The 25,952-nt window shown below is 34.2% G+C and overlaps 1 protein-coding gene and 1 long non-coding RNA gene across 3 annotated transcripts in view; one reads left to right on the plus strand and one right to left on the minus strand.

Annotated features, from left to right (window-relative positions):
* LOC111417132 (A-type potassium channel modulatory protein KCNIP1) overlaps positions 1 to 25,952 on the minus strand; it is a 42,671-nt gene that overhangs the window by 13,683 nt on the left and 3,036 nt on the right. For both annotated transcript variants that reach the window (XM_023049323.2, XM_071195323.1), the window contains one exon: positions 118 to 187. In XM_023049323.2, coding sequence (XP_022905091.1) covers positions 118 to 187 — 70 coding nt within the window. The remainder of the gene's footprint in view (positions 1 to 117; positions 188 to 25,952) is intronic.
* Positions 1 to 25,952, plus strand: part of LOC139429541 (uncharacterized) — a 46,464-nt gene that overhangs the window by 12,115 nt on the left and 8,397 nt on the right. Inside the window, exon 5 of the long non-coding RNA XR_011640093.1 lies at positions 9,366 to 9,467. This is a non-coding gene — a long non-coding RNA (uncharacterized lncRNA). The remainder of the gene's footprint in view (positions 1 to 9,365; positions 9,468 to 25,952) is intronic.

The raw sequence follows: 25,952 nt of genomic DNA on the forward strand, positions 1-25,952 counted from the left end.
ACATTCTGCTCGACGAGATATTTAACATAAAATTATAAAAATAAAAATGAGAAAAATTAAAGAGATAAAATGAAATCTTGGTTATTGTAGTTAAATAAAGGTGTAGGTACTACTTACTTCCGTGCGGAAAAAACTTGGAGTAGATTTCCTTAAAGGAGTCTTCGTGGACAACCCCTTCGGGACATTCCTTAAAAAAGAACAAAAAAATCTTTCTAAAATTTGATTCAACAATGAGATGGAGAAAATTGGAATAAAATTAGTTAACTCAAAATTTAAATAAATCGTTTAATATGTTAAATATTTGGGACGTAATAAGTCCCGTGACCACCTGAAAAAAAATAATCGCGTTTAAAAAATAAAATAAAACATGAGAAAAAACGAAAAAGACTTATTTCAACAGTCGACGAATTTATCGTGTAAATTGTTATGAGTGCGAGTCAACAATAGTCGAAAGAACCCTTTTTTATTTTAAATTTTATTTGGTGGCCAGTAAATGTTTTAAAATGCTTTCACGTCTCCGTTGAATGGGTAAAGGAAAACTTTCCGAAACTATTTTGTTTTGTTGGAAGTTTGAACATAAGGGGCGGTGCTCGTTTAGATGTAAATCTCTTAAAAGCTTGCTAATTGACGAGAAAAAGATACGAGCCTAGATTAAGAACTAAGTCTGGAATAGTTTTCAAATTCAAATTATCAAAATGAGTTATCCCATAAAAATAATAATATATTTATTAAAGATAGAAAAAAATTTCCTCAATATCTTGCAACAAGTTGGCCGTGCGTGACTTGACGTGTCGCATGACAAATGACGATCGGATCAGAGCGTGCCTCGGAAAGACGTTAAAATGTTACGTCTTTTATCGTCCCTCCAACACACTCGAACCAAACCCTTATCCTTTTACCTTATTACATACCCCACGAATATCACCAGAAATAAAATAAATCGAAAATATGTGAGTGAATATTCATGCGTTTTCCAAGAAGAATAAAAGAAAAAGATTTATGTGACATTTTATTATCGATTATTTTTTTTTTAATCTTGGAAAGATTAAAATTTTATGTTAATTCCGTTTTTAAAAAATACATTAAAACGCGACCAACTCTTTGTGTATGTGTGTACCGTGAAGTATTAAGTTTAATCTTAGCCTCTCTGTAGCTTATATTTACACTCTCGTTTACGATGTGCATATTTGAAAGACTGTTAACCCGGATCTCCACCATGATCAAAACACTACATTAATTTCTACCTTAAATTCTATTGGGAAAATAAAAAATACTAATATACAGGGTGAGTCAGAAAGAATTCGAAATCCGAATACCCAAGATACTAGACAACAAAATATGATGATTTAACCTAACATCTGTTATACAAATGTCAATGGTTTTCAAGGCACAGGGTGTTGAAAGTTAAATTCTTATTTCGAAATTTCTTGATAATTTTGAAGCTTTTTGTACTATTAACATAAAATTTGGCAGTTTTATGTTTTCGAGCATAAGAAATACGAATTTGAAATTGCGTTAGATAGACACTGCTCGTTTGATAAATCAAATCATAAGTTTCGTGGCTGTCGAGCTACGACCAATAAGAGTTACAAATCACAAAGAGCATTCAATTTTACATGAAAAAGGTACTCTTATTTAAATTGTCTAAGGTTTTCGAATTATTTACTTTTAAATGTATTTTTTTCTTCTAAAATTTTTATTTTTTAACATAAGCAAAGTTGGCTTATTTTTCCGCTCATGTTTCGACAATTGCTTGTTAATTGTCAACATTGATCTTATTTCCGTGTGCAATAATCATTTTTACCAGCAATAAAGTTATTACCAATTATTGCCATGACATAATGAGTTTTCTAATAGTGAGAAATCCAGATTTATAAATCCACTGGATTTTTGAATATGGTCACAATATTCTATTGTTATTAATTAATTGTTATTGTTATCGATTATTATCGTTACTAATTGCTATAGTTACTGTGTGTTATTGATTTTAAATGTTAACCTTAAAATTACTTTGAAACAATTAAAAGCAGATAACTTGGAAATCAGTAGACTTAGACAATGTAAGCCAGACTACCTTTTTTGTGTAGAATTCAAAGCTCCTTCAGATTTCTGGTTCTAATTCACCATACCTTAACTGACAAAATAGTCATGACTTGATATCTCAAACTTGCATCACAAAATAAATTTCAAATTTGTATTTCTCATGCTCGAAAACATATAACTACCAAATTTTATGTTAATAGTACAAAAAGCTTCAAAATTATTAAGAAAATTCGAAATAAGAATTTAACTTTGAACATCCTGTGCCTTGAAAACCACCGACATTTGTATGAGATGTTAGGTTAAATCGTCATATTTTGGTGTCTAGTGTCTCCGGTATTCGGATTTTCCATTCTTTCTGACTCACCCTGTATACAGGGTCTGTCACGACGAGCTCCCGAGTGTACCCGAAGTGCTCGTTTCAGCTAAAATATTTTCAGTTTTCTCCAACTTCCGGTTATACCGGAAATGGACCCCAACTTCGTTATTTTAAATGGAATGTATCAATTTTTATGATAATAATTTTTATTATTATTATCCCTGCCAAATTTTAATATAAGTTATCATATGTCTAGAGTGCACCATTTTTGAATTATTTTAGTTTTTTTGAAAATTTTGGCAGATGCAACCGTTCACAATAAAATTGCTGTTTGCACAGAGAGGACGCATAGCTTATAACTATAACCCTTGCAAAGTTTTTAAAAAATTGATATAAGTATAGTAAATGTTCGAACTGGTTGTCCTTAACTTCCAAACATTTATGAATTTTTTTAAATACTCGGCATATGAGGCACTCCGAATTTCTTCCGAAGAAAGAGATCGAAATGCATCACGAACTCTTTCTTGGCAACATGGCGGAAGTAATGGAAACATCATACTACTCTCAAATCGAGACAGTTTCATACTGTATCGATTTGTCAGATATCGAATCTGTAGTAGTTACAGTTTAAAAGAAAAAAGGTAGAGTCCCAAAAAATTTGAACATCCTGTATCTCGAAAACGGTTGATTTGCGAACCCATGTTCATTAGGACTTTTCCACTTGTTTTTGATTACTACCCCTATAAATATTTAAACGTTGTTTTAAAACAACCTGTATACAAATTTTTAGAAAAATAGTGCCAGTAGTTTACCACATACATACAGACTCAGCTCGTCGTGACAAGCCCTGTACTAAATATTTGTATTATTATTATACCGGGAATTTCATATAACTTGCAATACAGGGTGCGGCAAAACTCCCTTCCTAATTTGAAAATTGAATAAAAAACAGATGGTACAAATTAACGAAACTATATTAACATGAATGGAATCTACAGAATGGGAGGTTACTCAAATGTTTTCCTTCGTTATCAATGCAAAGTTCGCCATTACTCTAACCAACATATCTTGAGGAATACGAGCAATCTTTTTTTGAATCGCTTGTCGTAGGGCTGGACGATGTTTGTAAACTTCAGCCTTAAGAAACTCTCATAGAGAAAAATCACAGGGAGTTAAGTCTCGAAATCGTGCTGGCTAGTGGGTGTCTCCACGCAAAGACATCAAGCGTTTTGGGAACAGCTGCCTCAGATCTTGAAGAGATCTTCTGCTTGTGTGAGCAGTGGCCCCGTCCTGCTGAAACAACACATCCTGTTGAATCTGCAGTGCATTGAGTCGTGGTGCCATAAAAGTTTGAAGCATTTGAATGTATCGATCCGAGTTAACGGTCACTGTTACTTTTCCTTCTTCAAAAAACTACGGGCCGATGATCCCGACACTGCTAATCGCGTACCACACGGTAACACGTTTACTGTACAGGGTGTCCAAATTTCGATGGGTTTGTAGGGTATCTCAGTTATTATGAAAGATAGAAAGTTGCGGCTTTCGCGAACCTGAGCTACTTTTTTGTGAAACTTACAATGGCGCAAACCAAATTTTCATAGTCATCTTCGTTTTTGATATACAGGGAGTGTTTGACATTTACGACTTTCAGACACTTTCTGTATCTCGGCTATCCGGAAACTTAGTAAAAAAGTAAAAACGGGTTCTAATAGATTTTTTCACGTGGAATCCAATGGTGCACGTAGAATTTTTCTAGTCATCACGGTCTTTAAGTTATAAACACAACTCAAATGCTGAATACTCAACTTCTAAAATACTTAACTCTTTGTAACTCAAAAACCGTGATAACTAGAAAAATTCTACGTGCACCATTGGATTCTACGTGAAAAAATCTATTAGAACCCGTTTTTACGTTTCCGGATAGCTGAGATACAGGAGGTGTTTGAAAATCGTAAATTTTGAAACACTCCCTGTATATCAAAAACGAAGAGGGCTATGAAAATTTGGTTTGCGCCATTGTAAGTTTCACAAAAAAGTAGCTCAGGTTCGCGAAAGCCGCAACTTTCTAATCTTTCATAATAACTGAGATACCCTGCAAACCCATCGAAATTTGGACACTCTGTACAGAGGCTTTTCATGGAGTTCCCAAGGATTTTGTGCACTTCAATAACGGTAATTTTGTTCCCGATGAGTGAAAATGTGCCTCATCACTAAAGAAAACCACAGCATCATGTGGCACATTTTGCCAATCACTGCGTTCTTCGTATTGATCCGTTATATCAAGGTTTTAATGTAATGTCAAATTATATTGACATTTGTTGCATTTTATGTGAGGCAAAGTACATACGCAATGGTTTCTATTTATATTTTTGTATATTGCATCTTAAGTGAAATTCACTGTAATAATCCTTCACAATAACTTTCTCCTTCGGTTTTAATTAATTTCTTTCTCCCGGTTCGGGTATCGTAGTTCGACGTTCCGGATTATTTACGACGCCCATTATACCCACCCCCCGGCCAACCCAAAACTTAGCCAATCGAACTTCGACCGGGTAAGAGGAACTCCCATCGTTTTTCACTACCGAAACTTTTCCTAAAACTTCCTTTCTCCAAGCCTCCCTCGAAAAGTAGTTAAAATTCGACTCCTTTTATTCAACTTGTCGTTTTTCCTATTTATAATCCAAGTTGTTTTCTTGGATGATCGTTAAAACTTCGGATTTAATCCCTTAATACTTCTGTTATATGTCTAAAGATTTACATATTGCTTTGAAAATATCGACAAAAACATTATTGTGTCAAATTTATTTTTTTATATGTCGTGCTGTTTTTATTGATTTCTAAAAGGAATAAGTTTCCGAAAATTTTACATAGTATCAAATTAATTATTGAAACGAACGAGCAAGAACTACCAAAGAGGGTTAAGATAATTAATTAAATAGCTACCTTCAATCGATAGCGCTTTGATTATTTTCTGCTGGTAGTATTGTTCAGAAGCGATTTTCGAGATATAACCAGAAATACATTATCAAGGACTACTTAAGACCATGTATTGGCCTGCATTGAATTTGGCGAGTTACATTTGTGATACTTCTCTTGTTCCAATCTCATCTTTGCTACTATTTCATAGCACAAGGTCACCAAATGTAACTGTCTTTTTAACCGAAAGATAATCTATATACATGCAAAGATCAAATTCTAGCTAGTAACATTGGAAAGGTAAAGCCTAGGAATATAATATATATCAGGTTATTATTAGCAAAATAATCAAAAGGAAATACTAAGTGGTCATTGACCCTTCAACACAATGATAAATGGCTGCTGTGGAGTAGGTTATGATTTGTTTATAATAGGCTATAATTCTTTTCTTGTTTCAAGTATTTTTCTTTAAAAGTACATTCAGTTTTGATTATTTTTGATTATTATGCTGGGAGTAGTTCGGTTTATGCCCAGTTTATTTATTTACCTTGCACATATATATATTGTTTCTTTCATTTTTATTTTGTTAATTTTTGAGATACTTTGTTATTGGTTATTTCCGTTTTTTCCGGGGAACTTAACTCGTTGGTTTCAGTTCTCACTGTAGCGACCTGCCCGGTTTTCATTGTATGAATTTACATCACTTTTAGTTTAGTTAGAACAATTTTCGTTTCTTTTATCTACTACTTTTATATACTTTATACATACACGCATATCTATATATGGTATCAGTTGTTCATCTGATTCTTCTTCACAATCTTTCCTTTCTTGTACTTCATCTATTGACTCTTCTCTCGCGGCATCAACGGAATCTCTCCTTAATGTCCAGGATGGTGGTGGCGTGACTAATCCCGCTGATTATACGGGGATCTCCTCGACTGACCAACTTCATTTCAGTCTGTCATATAAACGCGCAAAGTATTTGTGCTCATTTTGATGATCTCCTACTTACATTTGAATCCAATATCTTTGATGTCATCATGGTTGGAGAAACGTGGCTCAAGCCGACCTTACCTTCTACTTTATACACTCTTCCTAATTACTATTTGTTAAGAAATGATCGTATGTTCTCACGTGGTGGGGGAGTGGCCTTATTTATTCGAAACACTTTGCATGCTACCATCGTAGAAACCTCCGACGGAACGTTGCCGAATGCGGAGTTTTTGCTTGTACAGCTGAAAACTGATTATAATAAATTATTACTCGGTGTTTTTTACTGCCCTCCTTCTATGAACTATTTTGATCAGTTGGAAGAGATTTTGGAAAGGCACTCACTTATCTATGGGACTATTCTGTTAATAGGGGATTTTAATACCTGTCTGTTGAAAAATGATACTCGTAGTGAGAAACTTCAGTTCGTTACTTCTTCCTCAAACTTATCTATCTTACCCTCTCTGCCTACTCATCATCTTCCTACCTCACATTCTCTTCTTGATCTTATTATTACATCCTGTCCAGACGGAATACTTACACATGGTCAGCTACCTGCCTTCCAATTCTCCAACCATGATTTAATCTATTGTGCTCTGCGGGTGCAGCATTTGAGTCGTTCTCGGCGTGTTGTGACATACCGTGATCTAGGGCGAGTTGAAATTAATTTGCTCTTGTCAGATGCACTGATGATTGATTGGCTTCCACTGTATCGTTTAACAGATATTGATGCTAAAGTGGAGTACTTTAATTCCAAAGTCATTAATCTCTATGATAAACATGCCCCACTTAGACAACGCAGGATGAGGCACCCGCCTGCACCTTGGCTGAGTGATGAGATAAGATCTCTTATGCGACTGCGTAACCGTGCAAAGTCCGTAGTTAAACGTACACCCTCTAGTGCTAATCGGGAAAATTATCAAATTTTACGCAACCGCTGTAATCATAAATGCAAGTATGCTAAGAGATCTTATTTCTACCAGAGGCTGTCTGGAGTCGCGCCCAGAACATTTTGGAGGACTATGAGGTCTCCTGGAGTGATTGATTCTCCGTCTGTCCAGATGGATCTTGATTGTGAGTCGATGGCAACCTTTTTTGCAGAGCCTCCCCTGATCATCGATGACGTAACTAAGGCGGCTACAATTAATGAAATTCTTACTTCTCTTAAATCTTGCTCCTTCTCTCTTACGCTTGTGACCGTGATCGAAGTAGGCGATGCTTTGACTTACTCGAAGTCCCCTTGCGTGGGTTCTGATGGTATCGGTCTCAACCTTCTTCTTCCTATCCTGGATATAGTGCTTCCTCCCTTAACTCATATCTTCAACTTTTCTTTTGAGCGGTCTTTATTTCCCTCTGTCTGGAAGGTTGCTCATGTCGTTCCCATACCCAAATCCAAGTCCTCTTCATGTAACACTGATTTCCGTCCGATTTCAATTTTATCCGTACTATCAAAAGCTCTTGAACGCTTAGTTTATTTACAAGTCCAAGGATTTCTAGAGAGGTTTAATTTACACAATGAGTTGCAATCGGGTTTTCGCAGTGGGCATAGTGCAACTACTGCTCTCATTAAAGTTACTGATGATATTAGGTATGCCTGCGACAACAGATGTGTTACTGTGCTGGTACTGCTCGATTTCAGCAAGGCTTTTGATTCTGTCGACCACAGCCTTCTTTTAGCGTCTCTTTCTGCCTACGGATTCACTCCCCCCTGTGTTTCTTGGTTTCAATCCTACCTTTCCCATCGCTCCTTGTGCGTACGCGCTAACTCTTCAATTTCTTCTGCTTGTGCAATCAAATGTGGTGTTCCTCAGGGTATTGGGTCCGTTACTTTTTTCTTTGTTCGTTAATAGTGTTACTAATTATATCTCGTGTAATTATCATTTGTATGCCGACGACCTGCAGATATATACTACTACTGTTGCTGAATTTCCGGCAGCTATTGTGCGACTTAATAACGATCTATCTAACGTCTTGAACTGGTCTCGGAGATACGGACTTAAGTTGAACTCAGTTAAAACGCAATCTATTGTGTTTGGAACTCGTCAATTACTTGGTAAGATTAATCCATCTGCCTGCAGTGATCTGATGCTGGATGGTAATGTCATACGGTTTTCTAACACAGTGAAAAATCTTGGAGTCCTTATGGATTCTGCACTGTCTTGGAAACCGCAAATTCAACATGTTTGCAGAAAAGTCTATGCTATGCTCTTCCTCCTGTGGTGCGTCGTAATCTTTGTTACTCTCTTATATTTCCTGACTTCAACTATGCGGACGCGGTTTATCCCGATCTCTCGGTGACTCTTCTGAGTAAGTTATCTCAATAATCCGGTTCATATTTGACCTAAATAGATTTGAGCATGTAACGCCGTATCGCAATTACATTCAGATGTTAACCTGTGAGAGACGTAGATCCTTTCGTTTATTAACCATTTTATTTAAAATCCTTCATAACTGCACCCCAAAGTACTTATCAGATAGGTTCCAGCAATTATCAACTCATGAGCTTGCTACTCGTTCACGTTCTGATACTATTCTTACATTTCCCGTTCATAGCACTGAAATTTATCATAGATCATTTACAGTACAGTCGATTGCGCTGTGGAATGGACTGCCTTCTGAAATTCGTAATATTTCTAGAATTACTAATTTTAGACATGTTTTAAAGAGCCACTTGCTTGCCCTTCAACTGGCTGTTTCCTGATTCTTTGTTCTTTGTCTTTCTCTTTTTTTCCTCTCTTCAACTGCTCTCACTTGTTGGCAACTGATATCCGGCAGATTCTTTTAGTTTCTTTTAGTCGCTCTCTATCTCTCTTTTTGTGTCTTTTCTTTATTTTTCTCTTTGTTTTTCTTTTCTTGCTTAATCTTATTTGGTGATGTTAATAATATCTAATTGTCACTACTTGCCATATTCAGCAAATACTATTTTTATTTTTGTTTGTTCTGTTGGGTCATTTGGCAGAGATCGCTTGTGCGATAAAATGATCCATTTGCTGATACTGTTTAAGTTAAGTGTATCTTATGTAATTTTGTATTTTTGTCTGTGGCAATAAATGATAAATAAATAAATGGACAAAATAAAACATTTTTTTTATTGTTCTAGCAAGCTCCAGATCCGGATGCTAATTTCCTGTTCAAGTTAGTTGTGATTGAATTTGCAAAGATTCTCCATCAATCTGTTGCGGAGGAAACGTTTTCATCTAAGGTAAGCAATTATTTATATTAATTTGTATGTATAAGTGTATCACACGCATAATTAACTTGGTGATAATGACTATATTTAAACTTCCTCTTTCCATGCCTCTTTCCAAGTTATTTCGTTCATTTGATATGATGGGACACAAATTTTAGTGACATATTCTTTAGTTTAAATTTTCAATCCATGTAAACATTTACATAATTCGCTATACATGGACTATTACTAACACTAACTTGAAACGAACACGCAACAATTAGCGTTTTAAAGTGGCTAAATGAGTGTACACTTTTATGTGTCATTCTAACTGTCAAATGTCAACTTTGACGTTTATAATTATCGATGTTTTACTTTAAACTTAACTTCTGAACTTTTCCGTTAAATTATCAACGAAATAAGTTTCAAAGTGTCTTCGTAATTAAAAAGAGTCGCAACGTTGTCCAATTATTTCCAGGTAACACAAAGGGGTGTGATGGTTTGCAATATAGCCGTCGAAGGGCGCTCCAACCATTAACGCTACTGTGTCATTAAGGAGACCTCTTTCGATAAACACGTATCGAGGGCAAAGACATCGATATTCCTACGATGGCAACGTCGTAATCATCCCTTATTTGAACTCGCTACTACTACCACCAGTGACGCCTAGCGATTAGTCGCTGGGAGGGTGCACGTATTTTAGGTTAGAAACCAGGTTAGAGAGACCGAACATTAAATCTGCATAATCGATAATTGCCTTCTACCCTCTATAAATAAAAGGTGCTAAAACGGAAATGAAGTTTATGAAATATTATCAAATTAATTTTTTTTATATTACCAAATTGTTTGTAAAGAAATTGAAAGAGATTAAGTAAGTTGTTGTCTTTTTCAACTATAATTTTCGGGGTTATAATAAAATTTTTAATCTTTACCGAGTCTAGTTTCCCCCCTGAGGAGTTGGATGGAAACGAAAATGATACGTTACACCCACTTGGTCTCTCTTTCTCAGTTTCTCAGTTCAAGATTTATGAATCTCGTAACTCGCACAAGCACAAATGAAAACTTCCCAACGACGCGACGTCGCGCCGTCGACTTCATATTTCATTACTCCCATGAGAATTTTTCTCAGTTCCTAAAACTCACCGTCTCAAAATCGGTGTCTTTCGTTCCAAATCATTTCCGATTCCTGGCAAGATCCACATTGAATGCAAAATAGACAACTTTTTCAATTTGTGTTCTACGAGTTCCTTTTTAAAATGATCAATAATAAATTTGTTTATTTGGGTTAGTCAAAACGCATTAGTTGAAAGGTTTTAGTTGAAAACAGGAACTTTTAATAGGGATCAATAAAAGGGTGTTGGTTAAAATGTGGATTGCCCAAGACACGACGTCGAGGGGAATTCTCCCTAACCAGGTTGGGGTCAGATTGGGTCCGATAATGGACACACCACAAACAGTGGTGGAGGCGCCCCGATTCCATTATTTGTACATTTCGCGTGTTACTGTTGATCATTCAAACGACAAATTAATTTATTAAAGATAAAAATACAGTCAAATTTCGATATAACCGATTAATACGGGAAAGTTATAGCCAAAAGTGCGTTATATGAAAAATCTGTAATTTGCACTTTAAACTATTTGAATCAATACTTTTAATGCACACAAATTCGGACAGCTATCCACATCGTTGTGTTCTGTTTTTGTTAGTTCTACTTTTAGTTCAATAAAAATATACAACAATTAAGCACAATTAATCATTGACTTGTGTTAGTTCTAGTGACAGCGTTAGTGCAAAACTAGAACTAACACTAGACCTAGAACTAGAAACATTCAGGTTTAGCCGCACGTCTCTTAAGACGGCTAAACCTGTATGATTCTAGTTCTAGGTCTTGTATTAGTTGTAGTGACAGAGCTAGTGCAAAACTAGAACTAACACTAGACCTAGAACTAGAAACATTCAGGTTTAGCCGCACGTCTCTTAGGACGGCTAAAATCGTATGATTCTAGATCTAGGTGTTGTGTTAGTTTTACGAGCTCTAACAACTATACAGGGTGTTTCGGTAACTTGGGGAACAAATGTAACCACATGTACTAGAGTGAAAATGATGACGATTCATGTAAAAAAAATTAGTAAAAGTCCTCAAATTGCAAAGATACAGGCCATCAAAGTTATGAAATGTTAACACATTTTTCTAAATATCTTAAACACTATTTATGGTAAAGCGTTGAAATTTGGTACAGTGTAAACTAATATCACGTAAAATCATTAGGCAATTTTTGAGTTGGATCGGTACGCGGGAACAGTGCTATACAGGCTGTTCCTAAACTTTGTTTGCTCAGAACTTTTTTATTCTATCATAACCCTACATTTATTTTTACAGTTTCTAATAGTAAATTTAGTTTAGAATCTTTTATCACTCTTAGAGAATATTGATAAAAACCACTGTTTTCGTATTAAATGCAAAAATGTTAGGCTCCGAACTCAATAACACTAAAAAAAAGAAATAAATAAATAATCTGAATTGGCAATGACAAGTGAAAATCGAACTGAGCTGTCATAACTATTAGGTATGCAACATGTCCAAGTGTAGATTTAGCTAAATCACATTTTTAATTTGTAAAATTAATAAAAATAACAAGACAAGTAATAAAAAATACTAAAGGAAATTTTCAAAAACTTATATTTCTCTTTTTTTAGTGCTATTATTGAAATCAGAACCCAATATTTTTACATTTAACACGAAAACGGCGATTTTTATCAATATTATGTAAGAGTAATAAAAGTTTCTAAATTAAATTTACTATTAGAAACTGCAAAAATAAATGTAGGGTTATGATAGAATAAAAAAGTTCTGAGCAAACAAACTTTAGGAACAGCCTGTATAGCATTGTTCCCGCGGACCGATCGAAATCATAAATTGCCTAACGATTTTACATTACATTGAATTATACTGTACCAAATTTCAGCGTTCTACTGTAAATAGTGTTTAAGATATTTGGAAAAATGTGTTAAAATTTCTTAACTTTGATGGCCTGTATATTTGAGATTTGAAGACTTTTACTAATTTTTTTTTTACATGAATTGTCGTCATTTTCACTCTAGTATATATGGTTAAATTTGTTCCCCGAGTCACCGAAACACCCTGTATAATTATAATTATATAACATTTTAAAAGAACTTAATAATTTTTAACAATAACCCTTATAATTAACATAAACTAAGAAGACAATATTTAAAACAATTCTGATTGATCACGTTAACCTTTTGTTTATAAATAATAGTTAGTTTATTTTAAAAGAACTGAACATTCCTTAATAATAAACTTTACTTGAACTTCATTGTTAATTTCAAGTCAACTAACCAGAAACATTTTATGGACTGTTGTAAATAATCTTCCAACCTACCAAATTATAAAAAACATATGTGAAACAAAAAGAATTCGAAAACCTTCAACAAAAATAAAATTTTAATAAAAGTAACAATATATTTATGAAAATTGTGAAACATATTGGGACATAAATTTTTCATTTTAATTAGACAATTAACAACAATTTTGTCTAATGAAGAACACAAAAACAAAATACATATCCTATTACTTCTAATTAAACCAGAAAAGTGTACATTTTGCCTGACAACTGAATATTGGGACATGGCATGATTTGTATTTCTAAAATGGAGTAACATCGCCCTTAGTTCATTACTAAGGCGCCCTTCATTCACTAAGGTTCTGCTCTGTTCAGAAGTAAATCCATCCCAAATTTATTTTATGCCTTAAGTTCTGGCAATGTCCGTTGTGGGTTGTTCCACAAAGTTTGTTTCATTTTGTGCCAAACTGCTTCAATTACATTCAGATTTGGACTGTTGGAAGGCCAAGACAGAACATTAATATTTTGATCACCAAACCACTTTTTTGTAGTTTTGGCCGTATGACAAGTGGCTCCATCCTGCTGAAATATGTAATTTTTGCCAACATTTAACTTCACGATACTTGGTAGTAAGCTGTTTTGTAGTATTTGTTGATATTTTGCGGCGTTCACGGTGCCACCAATAAATTCAAAGCATCCTTCGGAAATTTTACACCACGTTTTAAACAATCTTTATGAAATGCCTCATGTTTATTGCGAATTACGCATGCGGACCAAACTACTGCTGACCAAGACAGTTTAGATTTTGCCCATGCGAGCCTGGCTTTCTTTTGTTTTTCTGTTAACAGTGGTTTTTCTTTTGCCTATAAAACAACAATTTTCTAAAAGCTACATTTTTAAATTATTACTTGTAAGTAAACCTTGTAAAACTTTAATCCACTTTTAAGAGTCCATTTGCGACAGCGTTCCCTTGATAAATTTAATCTAGTTTCTTCGTCCTTTTTTGCAAATTTTTACAAGTATTCTTTTATTTCTGTCAGAAACTAACTTTAGACGACCCGAATTTTTACCCTTTTTTTATAAAATTTGCCCAGTTTCTCCATAATGTTTAATTACATTCCACACTGTGCTTTTAGAAATATTAAGTTCGTCTTCTATTTCACGTATTGTTTTATTACGGCAATAATTTTTAATCACTAATTCACGGATTTTTGACCCTGTAGGGATACCACGCATCATTTTAATTGGTAAATATAGATTTACTCAACAACAACAATGTTACAAGCTTTGGAACAAACCGGTGATATGGTTCAAATTGAATCTGGTATCCTAATGAATCACACAAGCTCCATATCTTGTACCCATATCTAATCGGTTTACCTTTGATGAACTGTTTGGCTCCATGTCGACCAAAATAAGGAACCATGCTTTCGTCATTGCTCAGTTTCAAGACTGCATGTGTTAAGTAACGTTTGTGCATGTCAAAAAGAGGAAGCAATTTTGCAAATTTATCAGCTTCAGATAGATTAGTGTTATCGGCAAAGTGTACATACTTCTTTATAACGTCAAACCTGTTTCTCATTGCATTTGCGACCATTGGATTATATGTATCATTGTCAGTCTCCCACAGCATACGCCATCGAGGAATTTGAAGATGTCGTGACAAGAACAAAATGGCAACGAAGCATTTAATTTCGCCAGTATTCATCTCAAACCTATGGTCACCATAGTAATGCTAAAGTATTTTCCAGATTCATCGTTTGAATGCAATATGACAGTAAAAAACGCAAGGAAATAGGTGATGAATAGATGAAACATATCGTTCAAGAAAGCGCATATTTCTTCATCAAAGAAACTTTCTAAACAAGAAACATCGGTAAAGTTGTATGTACGAGATTGGCTTGGTGAAACAAATGGCGGTAAAGTTGGAGTCAAATCTCATTTCGCCCAATTTCTTTGAGGGGGATGATTATAATTTGTGTTGATTAATCGACAAAGAGCGTCTTCGGCATCTCCGATGTAAGTGGTCTTATCGAATTGTCTAAATTTTGCAGTCGCAGGCGTTTGTATCTATCGTCCACTCAAGTGATTTATATCTGAAGGAAGTTCTTCATCATCACTATCTTCTTCAGAGTTTCTTCCATCATTAGGTGACTCATATAATGGAAATGTGATAGAAAACTCATCACTTTCCACCAAATCAATAAGCTCTTTGGTAGAATAGTACCTAGAAAAAGAGTATACCCAATCACTCCCAGTGTTCCGAAATTGGAACATTCGAAAATAAGGGTAAATTACCATAATAAACGCATGCAAATTTGGCAAGATCTTTTATAGCAAACATCAACAGACAATATAGTATGTTTTAGTACAAAAACAATTTGAAATTATTTACAGTAAATTACAAAAAAATACTTACTTCTTTGCAGCCATTTTTGCACTATAAACACCAGCACAGTAAATTCTGTGAGAATTCTAACAATGTAGTACACTTCTCAATAACGTATGAGACTATGACGGACAAGATGAGACCTGCAGAATGCAAAAAATCGCGAAAATGCGGAAGTAGTTGTGTAAAACTGTCGCTGTTCCAATATTGGAACACTGGGCAAAAACCAAGGTTTATATATTAAAGGTTGTCTAAGTTCCTATGCTACAATACTTTGATTTTAGCTTGTGGGCGAGGGGTAAGAGCAGGAGTGTTTCGTGACGTAAGCGATCACGGATTGCGCACGCAACCTCATGGCCATGTGGTGCTCCATGCATTTGTGTAATTTGAATTGCTTGCCGTTATTATTTTCCACATGTGACGTAATGCGCAGTATGGCTGCGTACGAACCTAGACAACCTTTTATATATAAACCTTGGGCAAAAACGGGTTAATTAGAAGTAATAGGATATGTATTTTGTTATTTTTTGTTGTTCATTAGACAAAAGTGTTGTTAATTGTCTAATCAAACGATATTAATCTGAAAAAATTATTAAAATAAAATAAACTAGTTAATTGTTGTTAATTATACAGGGTGTCTCAGCGTCTGGGGTTCTGGCCAAAATAAAAATTTGAGAATTCAGATTTAAGTATTATCAATTATTTTTTTAAATGGAACACTTGTATATAATTACAAGTTTGGGTTTGTCTGTTTTAAAGGCTTATAAATAACTTTACTTTTTGCAATTTGATTCAGCCGTTCTCGAGTTATTCGAATTTTTCTAGAAAAATCTGCTCCAGCAGAGATTTGTTCAAAAACTCAGAGAACACTCGATGTTTGAGATATCAATTTAGGATTCAGAACATGCTTAAGCAAGATGACAGAGTATGTTTTGGTGCCGAGAAAAGCTGTCTAGATCGTTTGGAAACTTTACTATGGCACGTTAACTTTTCGAAATTTTCTTCGGCATCTCATTTTACATCTTTTATACGCGATATGTCTTATACCTAACATTAATAATTTGAGAAATAATTAGGGTTATTTTAAAAATTCTCGTCTCGATGTGACATCTTGTATACACATTTTATTTTGTCCCAATATATAGTTGTTAGGGCTCGTAGTGCAAAACTAAAACTAACACTAGATCTAGAACTAGAAACATTCGGGTTTAGCTGTCTTGAGAGACGTGCGGCTAAACCAGAATGATTCTAGTTATAGGTATAGTGTTAGTTCTGTATAGTAATAGTGCTAGTGTAAAACTAGAACTAACATTAGGCCTAGAACTAGAAACATTTTTAAAATCTTGATAATTAGATAGATAAATACTTAATGATATTAAAACCTTGATAAGTTTCGGGTTCTAGGTAGCAATAGATTGTTGTATATTTTTATTAAAGTAGTTGAAAGGTTAAATATACGTATTAGAAAAGTACGTATATTAGATTATTTAGTAGAACTAGAATCATTTGGGTTTAGCCGTCTCAATATACAGAAAAAAAATTCATACTTTCGTGTGTTATTTATATTTCCTCCAAAATGATTCAACAACTTTGTTAGAAGATGTGCCACTCAATATCTACCGAGAAATGTGGTTTCAACAAGATGGTTGCCCAGCTCATTATACTTGTCCTGTACGGGATTGCATACAGAATACCCAGAAAGATGGATTGGACGTCGTGGTTCGATTACGTGGTCTCCTCATTCTCTGGGTCTAAATCCCCTTGATTTTCTTATTAGGATTGCATAAAAGAAACAGTCTATTAAAAACCGATTGAAAATATTACTGAACTGAGCCACAATATTTATACAGCAGCAGAAGAAATAAATGCAAAGAGATTTGCACAACTAGTAAAAAGATCTTTTCTGTGACGATGCAGAACTTGTATTAGTGGCGACAGCAAATAATGCTATAAAATTAATAATAAATAAATTTGTTTGTTTAATTTTGTCTTTAGGTTAACCTTATTTGAAAGAGTCTTTTTGCAAGACATAAGGGCAACCATCTTGTTGAAACCACATTTTATAACGTGTTTTTTGCAGAAAAACAGGCAAGGGTGTTGTACTACTCTTTTTTTTAGAATTCGTGTGTCAAACTTGATACACATAAATTCTTTCAACCTTAACTCAATCAAATTAATATATTTTTTTGCAAAACTAACGACTTTTGTTGTTTGATTTGTAACTTCTACAGTAGCATTTTTCACAAGTAATAAGTTATTAAAAAAATCGCTATTAAATTGCGAACATTTCTGACCGTACTACTTAAAGATATGATGTACGGGACCAATTTTGAACATTTTCAAAAGTATGTCTATTACCACTTAACTAAGAGACATAGAATTTTTTTCTCATTTTTACCAGAAGAGGTATATGTTATATGTTTATGTTTATTGATGATGCAACAAAGAATTTACAAGCCCACAAAAAAAAATACAAAAAATAATACATAAAAGTAAATAAAATAATAAACACTCTGAAATTATCAACAAAACCGGACTTAATAACAGCGCATCATCAAAAAGAGCCGAGTCAATGCAGACATAGCTTGTCTGCTATTATTTTTCATCGGCCCTTTTATAATAGAAATAATAAATAAATTGGTTTCAAACAAGATAGCACTAACTATATATATATATATATAAAAAAACTATATTAACAGAAGTAAGCACCTAAATTAGTTAGCAATGAAAAATAACAATAATAAGGAATAATAAAAAAAAATACAACAAAATTAAAGAACAAAAACATAGCAAAATGAAGAAAAGGTTGAACAAGCTGCCGTGAACAATCTCCCCCTGCCCTGTTAGGTCATACAATTCAGAAATACAAAAAGTGAATATTACCTCTTAATAAGAACTTAAATTTAAGATTTAAATTTAAATGCTGTTCTGCTCAATCAAAAGAATTTTTTTATAATATGACTTGAAACTTCGCTCACTCAGCTGCTTGACTGAATCAGGAAGGCTATTCATAATAGTAGTTACATTATAAGAGTAAGATCTTTTAAAGATTTGAAGTTCATGGCGTGGTATGCATAACATGTGCCGATGTCGTATATTAATATTGTGCACGTCACTGCGATACCTGATTCTATTGGCTAAATATGGTGGACATTTATACATAATAATTCTGTGAAAGATGCAAGCACTGTGAAGGATTCTACGACGCATCATATTCAACCAATTTGCCCAATTCAGAGTGTGTGATATGTTTTCCCGTCTTTTAATACCATATATAAACCTCAGACATGAGTTCTGCACTCTTTGGATACGCACTTTGGTTACAGAGTCTAAGCATGGATGATATAAAGCATCTCCGTAATTGAATATGGACAGAACAAGAGCCTCACATAATTGGATTTTCAAACGTTGGTTAAGTAAGCTCCTGTTACTGTACAATAATTTAAGCGTCACGTAGGCTCTACGAATTAGTGAAGAAACATGTCCACGGAATCGGAGTGCGGTATCAAGACGTATACCCAAATTACAGCACTCGTCCGTAAAATTCAATTTAACACCACCCACTCCGACACTCAGAGACCCCTTGATGTTGAGTTTCGGGACATCCTGTATGTAAGTCTAAACCCGTATGATTCTAGTTCTAGGTCTTGTGTTAATTCTAGTGACAGTACTAGCACAAAACTAGAACTAACACTAGACCTAGAACTGGAAACATTCGGGTTTAGCCGTACGTCTCTTAAACCGGCTAAACCAGTATGATGCTAGTTCTAGGTCTTGTGTTAGTTTTAGTGACAGTACTAGTGCAAAACTAGAACTAACACCAGACCTAGAACTAGAAATATTCGGGTTTAGCCGTGCTTCAGAAGACGCCAAATATTTTTTTTCTTAATTAATTCACTTAATAATTCGTAATCTACGTTAAAAATGAACTCAAACACTATAAGTTTATTTTCAAAAATAAGCAAAGTTCAAAATCGGATATAACGAATTATCCAATATTTCCCATTTTTATTTTTTAACCAAAGTATGTCGTGTTTGGCATCAAATAAAAGGTTTTTGAATGAAGATTAATAATTTTAACTTAATTTCGCCTTAAACTTTTAATACAGCAAGTTGGGGAATAACCCGAATTGGATTTTATCTATGAGCACTAATACATTAGAGGTCCGTAATTTTGAATAGAATTTTTTTTTCACGTAATTTAAAGAGTTAATGAGACTTGGAAAGTGGGTTATTTAAAAAAAAAGGGGGCTTATTCTAAGTTTTGCCAATTAGCCACCTGGAAAAGAGCTGGATATGAATAAATTACGAGGGCAGTTGTTGCTCCGACTTATCGTGAATATGCTTTTGATAAATTTTTAACGAACCATCAAGTTGAGTTACTAAAATTCCCGAGGAAATTTCGAGCTCAGAATTACAATCAAAGCAACTCGAAAGAGTTGAAATTAAAATTAAGTTTTTAATTATCAAAAGAACTTTTGAATTCAAGTAAATTTATTTCGTCGGAAATCTATTTCTCTTTGAGGTTAGACTTAGTTCAATTTTTGGGTTAAATTGAATTTAAACATGCAATCAAAACTATTATTATTGATAAATACATCAAATTAACATTTTGTAACAATTCGAATTTGTGCTTTAAGACATCACTCGAATATTCCGGTAACAAAGAAAAATAGCAAGTTATTTTCTCGAACTGTAAACTGAGGCAGCGGTAGCAGCAGTAAAATGGGAAACGAGAAGCGGGGCTCAATCGATTCCCTCGTGCTCAACGTTCCCGTGACGTCATACGACGTCGTATTCATCGCGCGAAAACCGACGTCGACGTGCAAATGAAAAAGTCAAAAGATTGCCTTTCCTTTCGCTTTTCAAATCGTCGCAAGCAGAAAAAAATTTTATCATTAAGTCATTCAGATTTTTCAATTTAAAATCTGATCTGGCACATTGTAGCATTTCCAAAAACACGTGTCAATAAATACCCGAAACACTATCCTCTTTCTCTCTCGATAAACACAACCTGTGTGAGTAGTAAATTGTCCCTCGGGAACAATACACGCGTAACGACAACAAAATGTGGCGAACAAAACAAAACACGCGTACAAAATGCTCTCACGAAATTGTAAAATTTTGATTGTTTTGGCTTGCGTTCAACGAATGCCAGACGTGTTATGTCCCGTGTCCTCGTCTGGTTTAAGACCTCGTCCACTACATTCTAACAAAACCTGCGCAACTGATTAATCACAGCGTAATTTAGGGCCAGACACAAAAAAATACTTAAGCCAAAAAACGAACGAGTTTTATTTGAAGATTAGAAGGTTGCTTTAAAATAATACTCTTAAATTAAGATTAATACGTGAGATTGATTTGAACCTTTGACGTAAACATTAACCTTAAAATTGAAGAATTTTAATAAGGTCGAGAAATGCTTGAAAATAAGCAGCTGTCGTTTGTAAATCAAATAGATTTTATTTGGCGAAATGCGCCGAAATTTATCTTTTTAATAGATAGAAATTCGTTTGCGTCGCTGTTTATAGGTTTATAAACGAGATCGTTTCGAGAAAATGATCGTTATTTTGATTTTTGAGATGATAATAAAAACAAAAATACTCATAAAACGATCGAAAATGACATGTTTTGAACGTGATCAAAGAACGTTTTGTTGAATATTAAATTCGATTTTCATTGAAAAATAACAGATATAGATGCAATGAAAGGAATCATTTTGTGCAAGAAATGTTATTTGCAAGGAAAAAAGAGATGTGAAAAGAAACTACCTCGAAATCCTCTTTTAAAAAGAGACTCAAAAAGCTAACTCGCTCCATCATGAGAGTTCTGGATTTTCATCGAAGTGGTTGCCATCAAAATCTCCTAAATAATATGGATAGTAAAGATCCAGGAATGTGGGTATGATGAAAATTAATGCTCATCTGATGAAGAAAAAGCCCAAGTGCTGCCGCATGCAAAGATTTAATAAAACCCATCTTCCGAAAATTACTGGAGATTAAAGATCCAAGATAAATAAATTCACGGACAGTTTGGATTTGTTGTGGGAGGTGCTACATTTGGAGAATATTGTTATTAGTTCAGTTTTAGTGAGATTTATTGACGAAAAACTTTCAGTGTGCCATATTTTGTTCCGCGGTGATATCGTTGCTTTATGCTTTTTTATACCCAATTATTAGCAAGGAAAAATTCCGTTAAAATGTAATATACTTTGTTGGTTTATAGTAACTAACATTAGAAATGTTCTACGAATAGCTGTTAACGCGCCCTGGTATTTGCGGAATGATCAACTCCACGAAGAATTTAATATGACTAATGTTAAAGTATTCATAAAAAATGTGACGAAAAAGTTTCAAACGACGCGCAAACGGGAAGAAAAAAGAGAGGAATACGGTTTAACAATTATTAAGATTTACAATAAACTAAAAAGAAACATAAATGAGTTGTTTGGTTTCAAATACCCTTAAGTCCAAATTTTTCGATTTTGAGAAAACGGCAAATAAGTATTTTGGGATGATTTTGGCGTTAATAATTCAAACATAATTTATTTGTTATTAGAAGACTTACTGAAGTTTCAAAAATTCTATAACCACGTCTTTTGAAATAGATATAAAAATCACAAAGTGGATTTAAAAATGGTGTTTGGTTGCGTTTGCTACCAAACTGTGGATTAAGGCTCATTTGAATCTGAACAAAATGGATTAGGCATGAATTGAAAGTGAATCAAATCTCTTTGTAGCTAATAACAGGAAACTTTATTTTTTGAAAGATATGTTATTTAAAAACTGTACTTAAAAAACTCTTAAATTGTAACATCAGGTATATTTTCGGTTGATTCACATAAACTAGGCTCTTCGTCCCCACTGTCTTCTCGAGAATCGCCAGGAATATTATTGTTCTGAAATTTTCCCAACACATCTCTATAATAAGCCAAATTTTCTACCGCTCTCCAGTTCTTTCCATAATGTTTGCTTAACAAGTTATTTACATCTCTCATTTTCAGATCTTTTGGTTTCACTCCGGTAGGAATTTCTTTTGGCTGGATATTCATGGCGGTTTGGTTTTTCCTAAAAACTCCTTTGAATGTTCCGGTGTCTGAACGGTAAGATAACTCACCTCGAATGGTGATGGCGTTTTTGTTGCCACGTCGTATAATATATCTCTTACATTTTGACCAGCACCTTTCCAATCACTATCGGTAACATCTTTTCCAAGTTTAAAAACAGTAGCATGTTCTTGAAAAATATTTATGTATTCTTCTGGCATTACAATTTCTTCTTTCTTTCTTATTTCTTTTTCGATAGTAGCAAAAACCCTGTCAGGTGGAATGTAGGAGTGCCCAACCACTGGGAATACCAGCTCGATTGTTCTAATAGAACTGCTTATACTGCTTAGCCATTTGAACAACATACATATCATAATGGTATTTTTATTTTGGCCGCCGCATCCATCGGCGACCAATCGAAGTGTATCTATTCCCTCTAAGTTACTATTGTTTAAAGTGTAAAAGACGCAGCTTGCGATTTCGTTGGCGCCCTTGGCATGTTCATCTTCAGTCCACGTGAAAATTTTAACATTATCTTTTGTTAACGGAGCATGTGAGTGCCCCACTACAGTAGTGAAGTTGTAAATGTACAGTTGTCTACTATAATAGGTACTTTGATCTGGTATTTTGGGCAATACCAAGTTTTTCTGACAATCAAAAGAAATTGTCAGAAGGCCGTCCCGTTTCTCTTTTAGCTGTTCAAAAAATGCTTTGGCCCTGAGCTTATGTATTCGGTATTCTGTAGTTAGTACTGTTTTAATAGATGCAACCTTTTCATTTTTAATTTTTTCCCGGAGTTCAAGACACTTAGAGCAAACATGGGTGCTAGGAGATCCAAAGCCGATGTTGAAGGAAGTATTAAAAATAAATCGAAAGTAGCTCTCTTTAATATCTAAAGGCTGTCTATTTGATTTGAATTTTTAAGGAATTCGCGCGTTTTTTAATACAAATCATTGAGTATTTTATAGAAAACAACTTTTTCTAACAGATGGCGTATATATCTCATTTTTGCCCAAAAATGGATTTAGGGGATATTGAAACCAGACAACTCAAATAAGACTTGGGGGTGAGTGGGATTCGGTTCAATCGGAAAAGATGGTGGTGGTGTCTGTTTTATACAGTGAATTTCACTTAAGATGCAATATACAAAAATATATTTCCATAGAAATTCTATGGAAAAATATATTTCCATAGAAACCAGGGCTTACCTACTTACTTTATCCCACATAAAATGCAACATGTCAATTTAATTTGACGTTACAGTAAAACTTCGATATACAGTGTCCGGAAATAATGTGTACCAAAAATATGATGATTTAATTAAATTTATCTATATACAAAATTGCTTAGTTTAGTTACTAGAAGGCTTTGAAAATTCATGATGAATCTAAGATAAAACGCTAAACGAAAAATACGAATACTGCTATCAAGTTTAAGTGACAAACTGTTTTTGTTTTTAAAATTAATTATACCTACTACCCGTGCAAAAAGTCAAGGCCCCTCACTTTAGAGATCGATATCTTCGCAACCGTTCGATAAAAAAAAATTGCGACAAAGTTTGTTGTAATCACTGAGCATTTCTACGTAACATGCGTTAATTTGAAAATTTTCGGATCCACGGTTTTCTTTTTATAGCGAGTTAAATGAAAAAAGTACCCGATTTTTTACGGCATCGGCAACTTTGTGAAATTTGCGATTTTTTTTCTCGAAAACTATTGTACGGGGGTTTCGTCCAATCGGAATAGATGGTACGTCCCAGAGAGGACGTCGCGCCTTATTTCTTTATGTAGGTAAGATAAGGCGCGACGTACTGTCTGGGACGCACCAACTGTTCCGATTGGACGGAACCCTCCTCTCCCCGCAGAGCTTATTTCTGTTTCTCTTTTATTTGTAATTCCACTAAATAGCTCTTAAAAAATTAGGGAGCCCTAATTTTGAAAAACTGATAACGAAATCCGAGAACCAACATTATTTGACATATTTTAGTAAAAACCGCCGTTGAAATCCGCCAGGTCGTTTTCGAAATAACCGCATCCTACTAAACCGCGATTTTCCGCGAATCTATAATATGGAATATCGAAAAAATAAAATATACCCCACATTAAGAACACAGCGGTTTACCACCAGTTCAAATTTAAAATTTTTTCGTCAAATAGTTTTGGAGAAAAAAAATCGCAAAGTAGACAAAGTTACTGGCACTCTCAAAAATCGTGTACTTTTTTCACTTAACTCGCGATAAAAGAAAAACCGCGGACCCGAAAATTTCCAAATTAACATGTGATACGCAGAAATGTTCACTGATTACAATAAACTTTACCGCAATTTTTTCCATCGAACGGTTACGAAGATATCGATCTCTAAATGGAGGGGCCTTGATTTTTTGCACAGATAGTAGCCAACTATTAAAAAAACGTTATTAGGGTTTTTGGTTACCTTGCATCACTCATTCGCGCTTGTGAGGATTTACAAAATATTTTTTTGTGGCTAAACCGTTCACCCAACTGAACTTTTGTAAGAGAGAAAACAGTTTCTAAATCAAAGTAACTATTCAAAAAGAAAAAATGGTAGTGTTTATACAGGGGGTGAAAAAGATATGGATACATAATTAATTGTAACAAAGTTTTTAAACACCCTATAATTTTCCAAATTCGTGTTTATTCTACAAATAGCTGTTGTCTACTGATATAAATGCATGACCAAAAAATGAATAAAATCCATCGAGGATTTTTTGACTTATTTAAAAAAAAACTTAAAAACATATTATTTTTAAAGTCCTCTAGCAGCTAAACTAAGGGCCGGTTGTACAATATACCGATAAATCTACCTGATATCTATCCGCCCGATAAACTTATCAGGAGGATAAAGATATTCGCTGTTGTACAAACTGTTTTTGTCGGTAGGATTGCTATCAGCGAAACAAGAGTCGGTTGGTAGTAGTTTTTCCCCATATCTAGTGATTTATGCCGTAGAATGGTAACGCCAACGTCTTTCTTTGAAGTTTGAATTATGACTTTGACAATATAAATTGTTTAAAAAAATTTTCACTGACATATCGTACATATAAGGTTAACGTTTAATGTTAGAGGTTAACCTATGCAGTAATCATACAAAGTTTTTATATAAAAACCTTGGTAACCATAAATATCTGCCGGATAAGTGTCTTATCGGCACCGCTGAGTACCCGATAAGTTATCCTGCCGATAATCTCACCGACAAAAATATCCGTACATTGTAATACAGTACAAACTAACTTATCTGCCAGATAACACTGTCGGGAAGTTTATCGCTATATTGTACAACCGGCACTAAGTAATTTTGTATATAGATAAGTTAAGTTAAATCATCATATTTTTGGTCAAGGTACTTGCGGTCTTGCGTTATATACGTCATTTCCGGACATCCTTATTATAGCTTAATAAAAATATACAACAATCTAGCGCTGAATAATAAATAAAACTAGACTAACACTTGCACTAGACCTAGAACTAGAAACAGTCCATTTAGCCGTGAGCCTCTTAAAACGACTAAATCTGAATATTTCTACCTCTAGGTGTAATGATAGTGATAGTGCTAGTTAGCATTAGATATCATTGTGATGCAAATTTTTATTGAACTAAAACTAGAAATAACAGTGGGCTTAGAACTAGAACGTTTCGTCTGAGGACGCATGGCTAAATCTGAAACTTTCTAGTTCTAGGTCTAGTGTTAGTTCTAGTTT

Source organism: Onthophagus taurus, chromosome 3 (assembly GCF_036711975.1).
Source record: "Onthophagus taurus isolate NC chromosome 3, IU_Otau_3.0, whole genome shotgun sequence".
Taxonomy (NCBI): domain Eukaryota; kingdom Metazoa; phylum Arthropoda; class Insecta; order Coleoptera; family Scarabaeidae; genus Onthophagus; species Onthophagus taurus.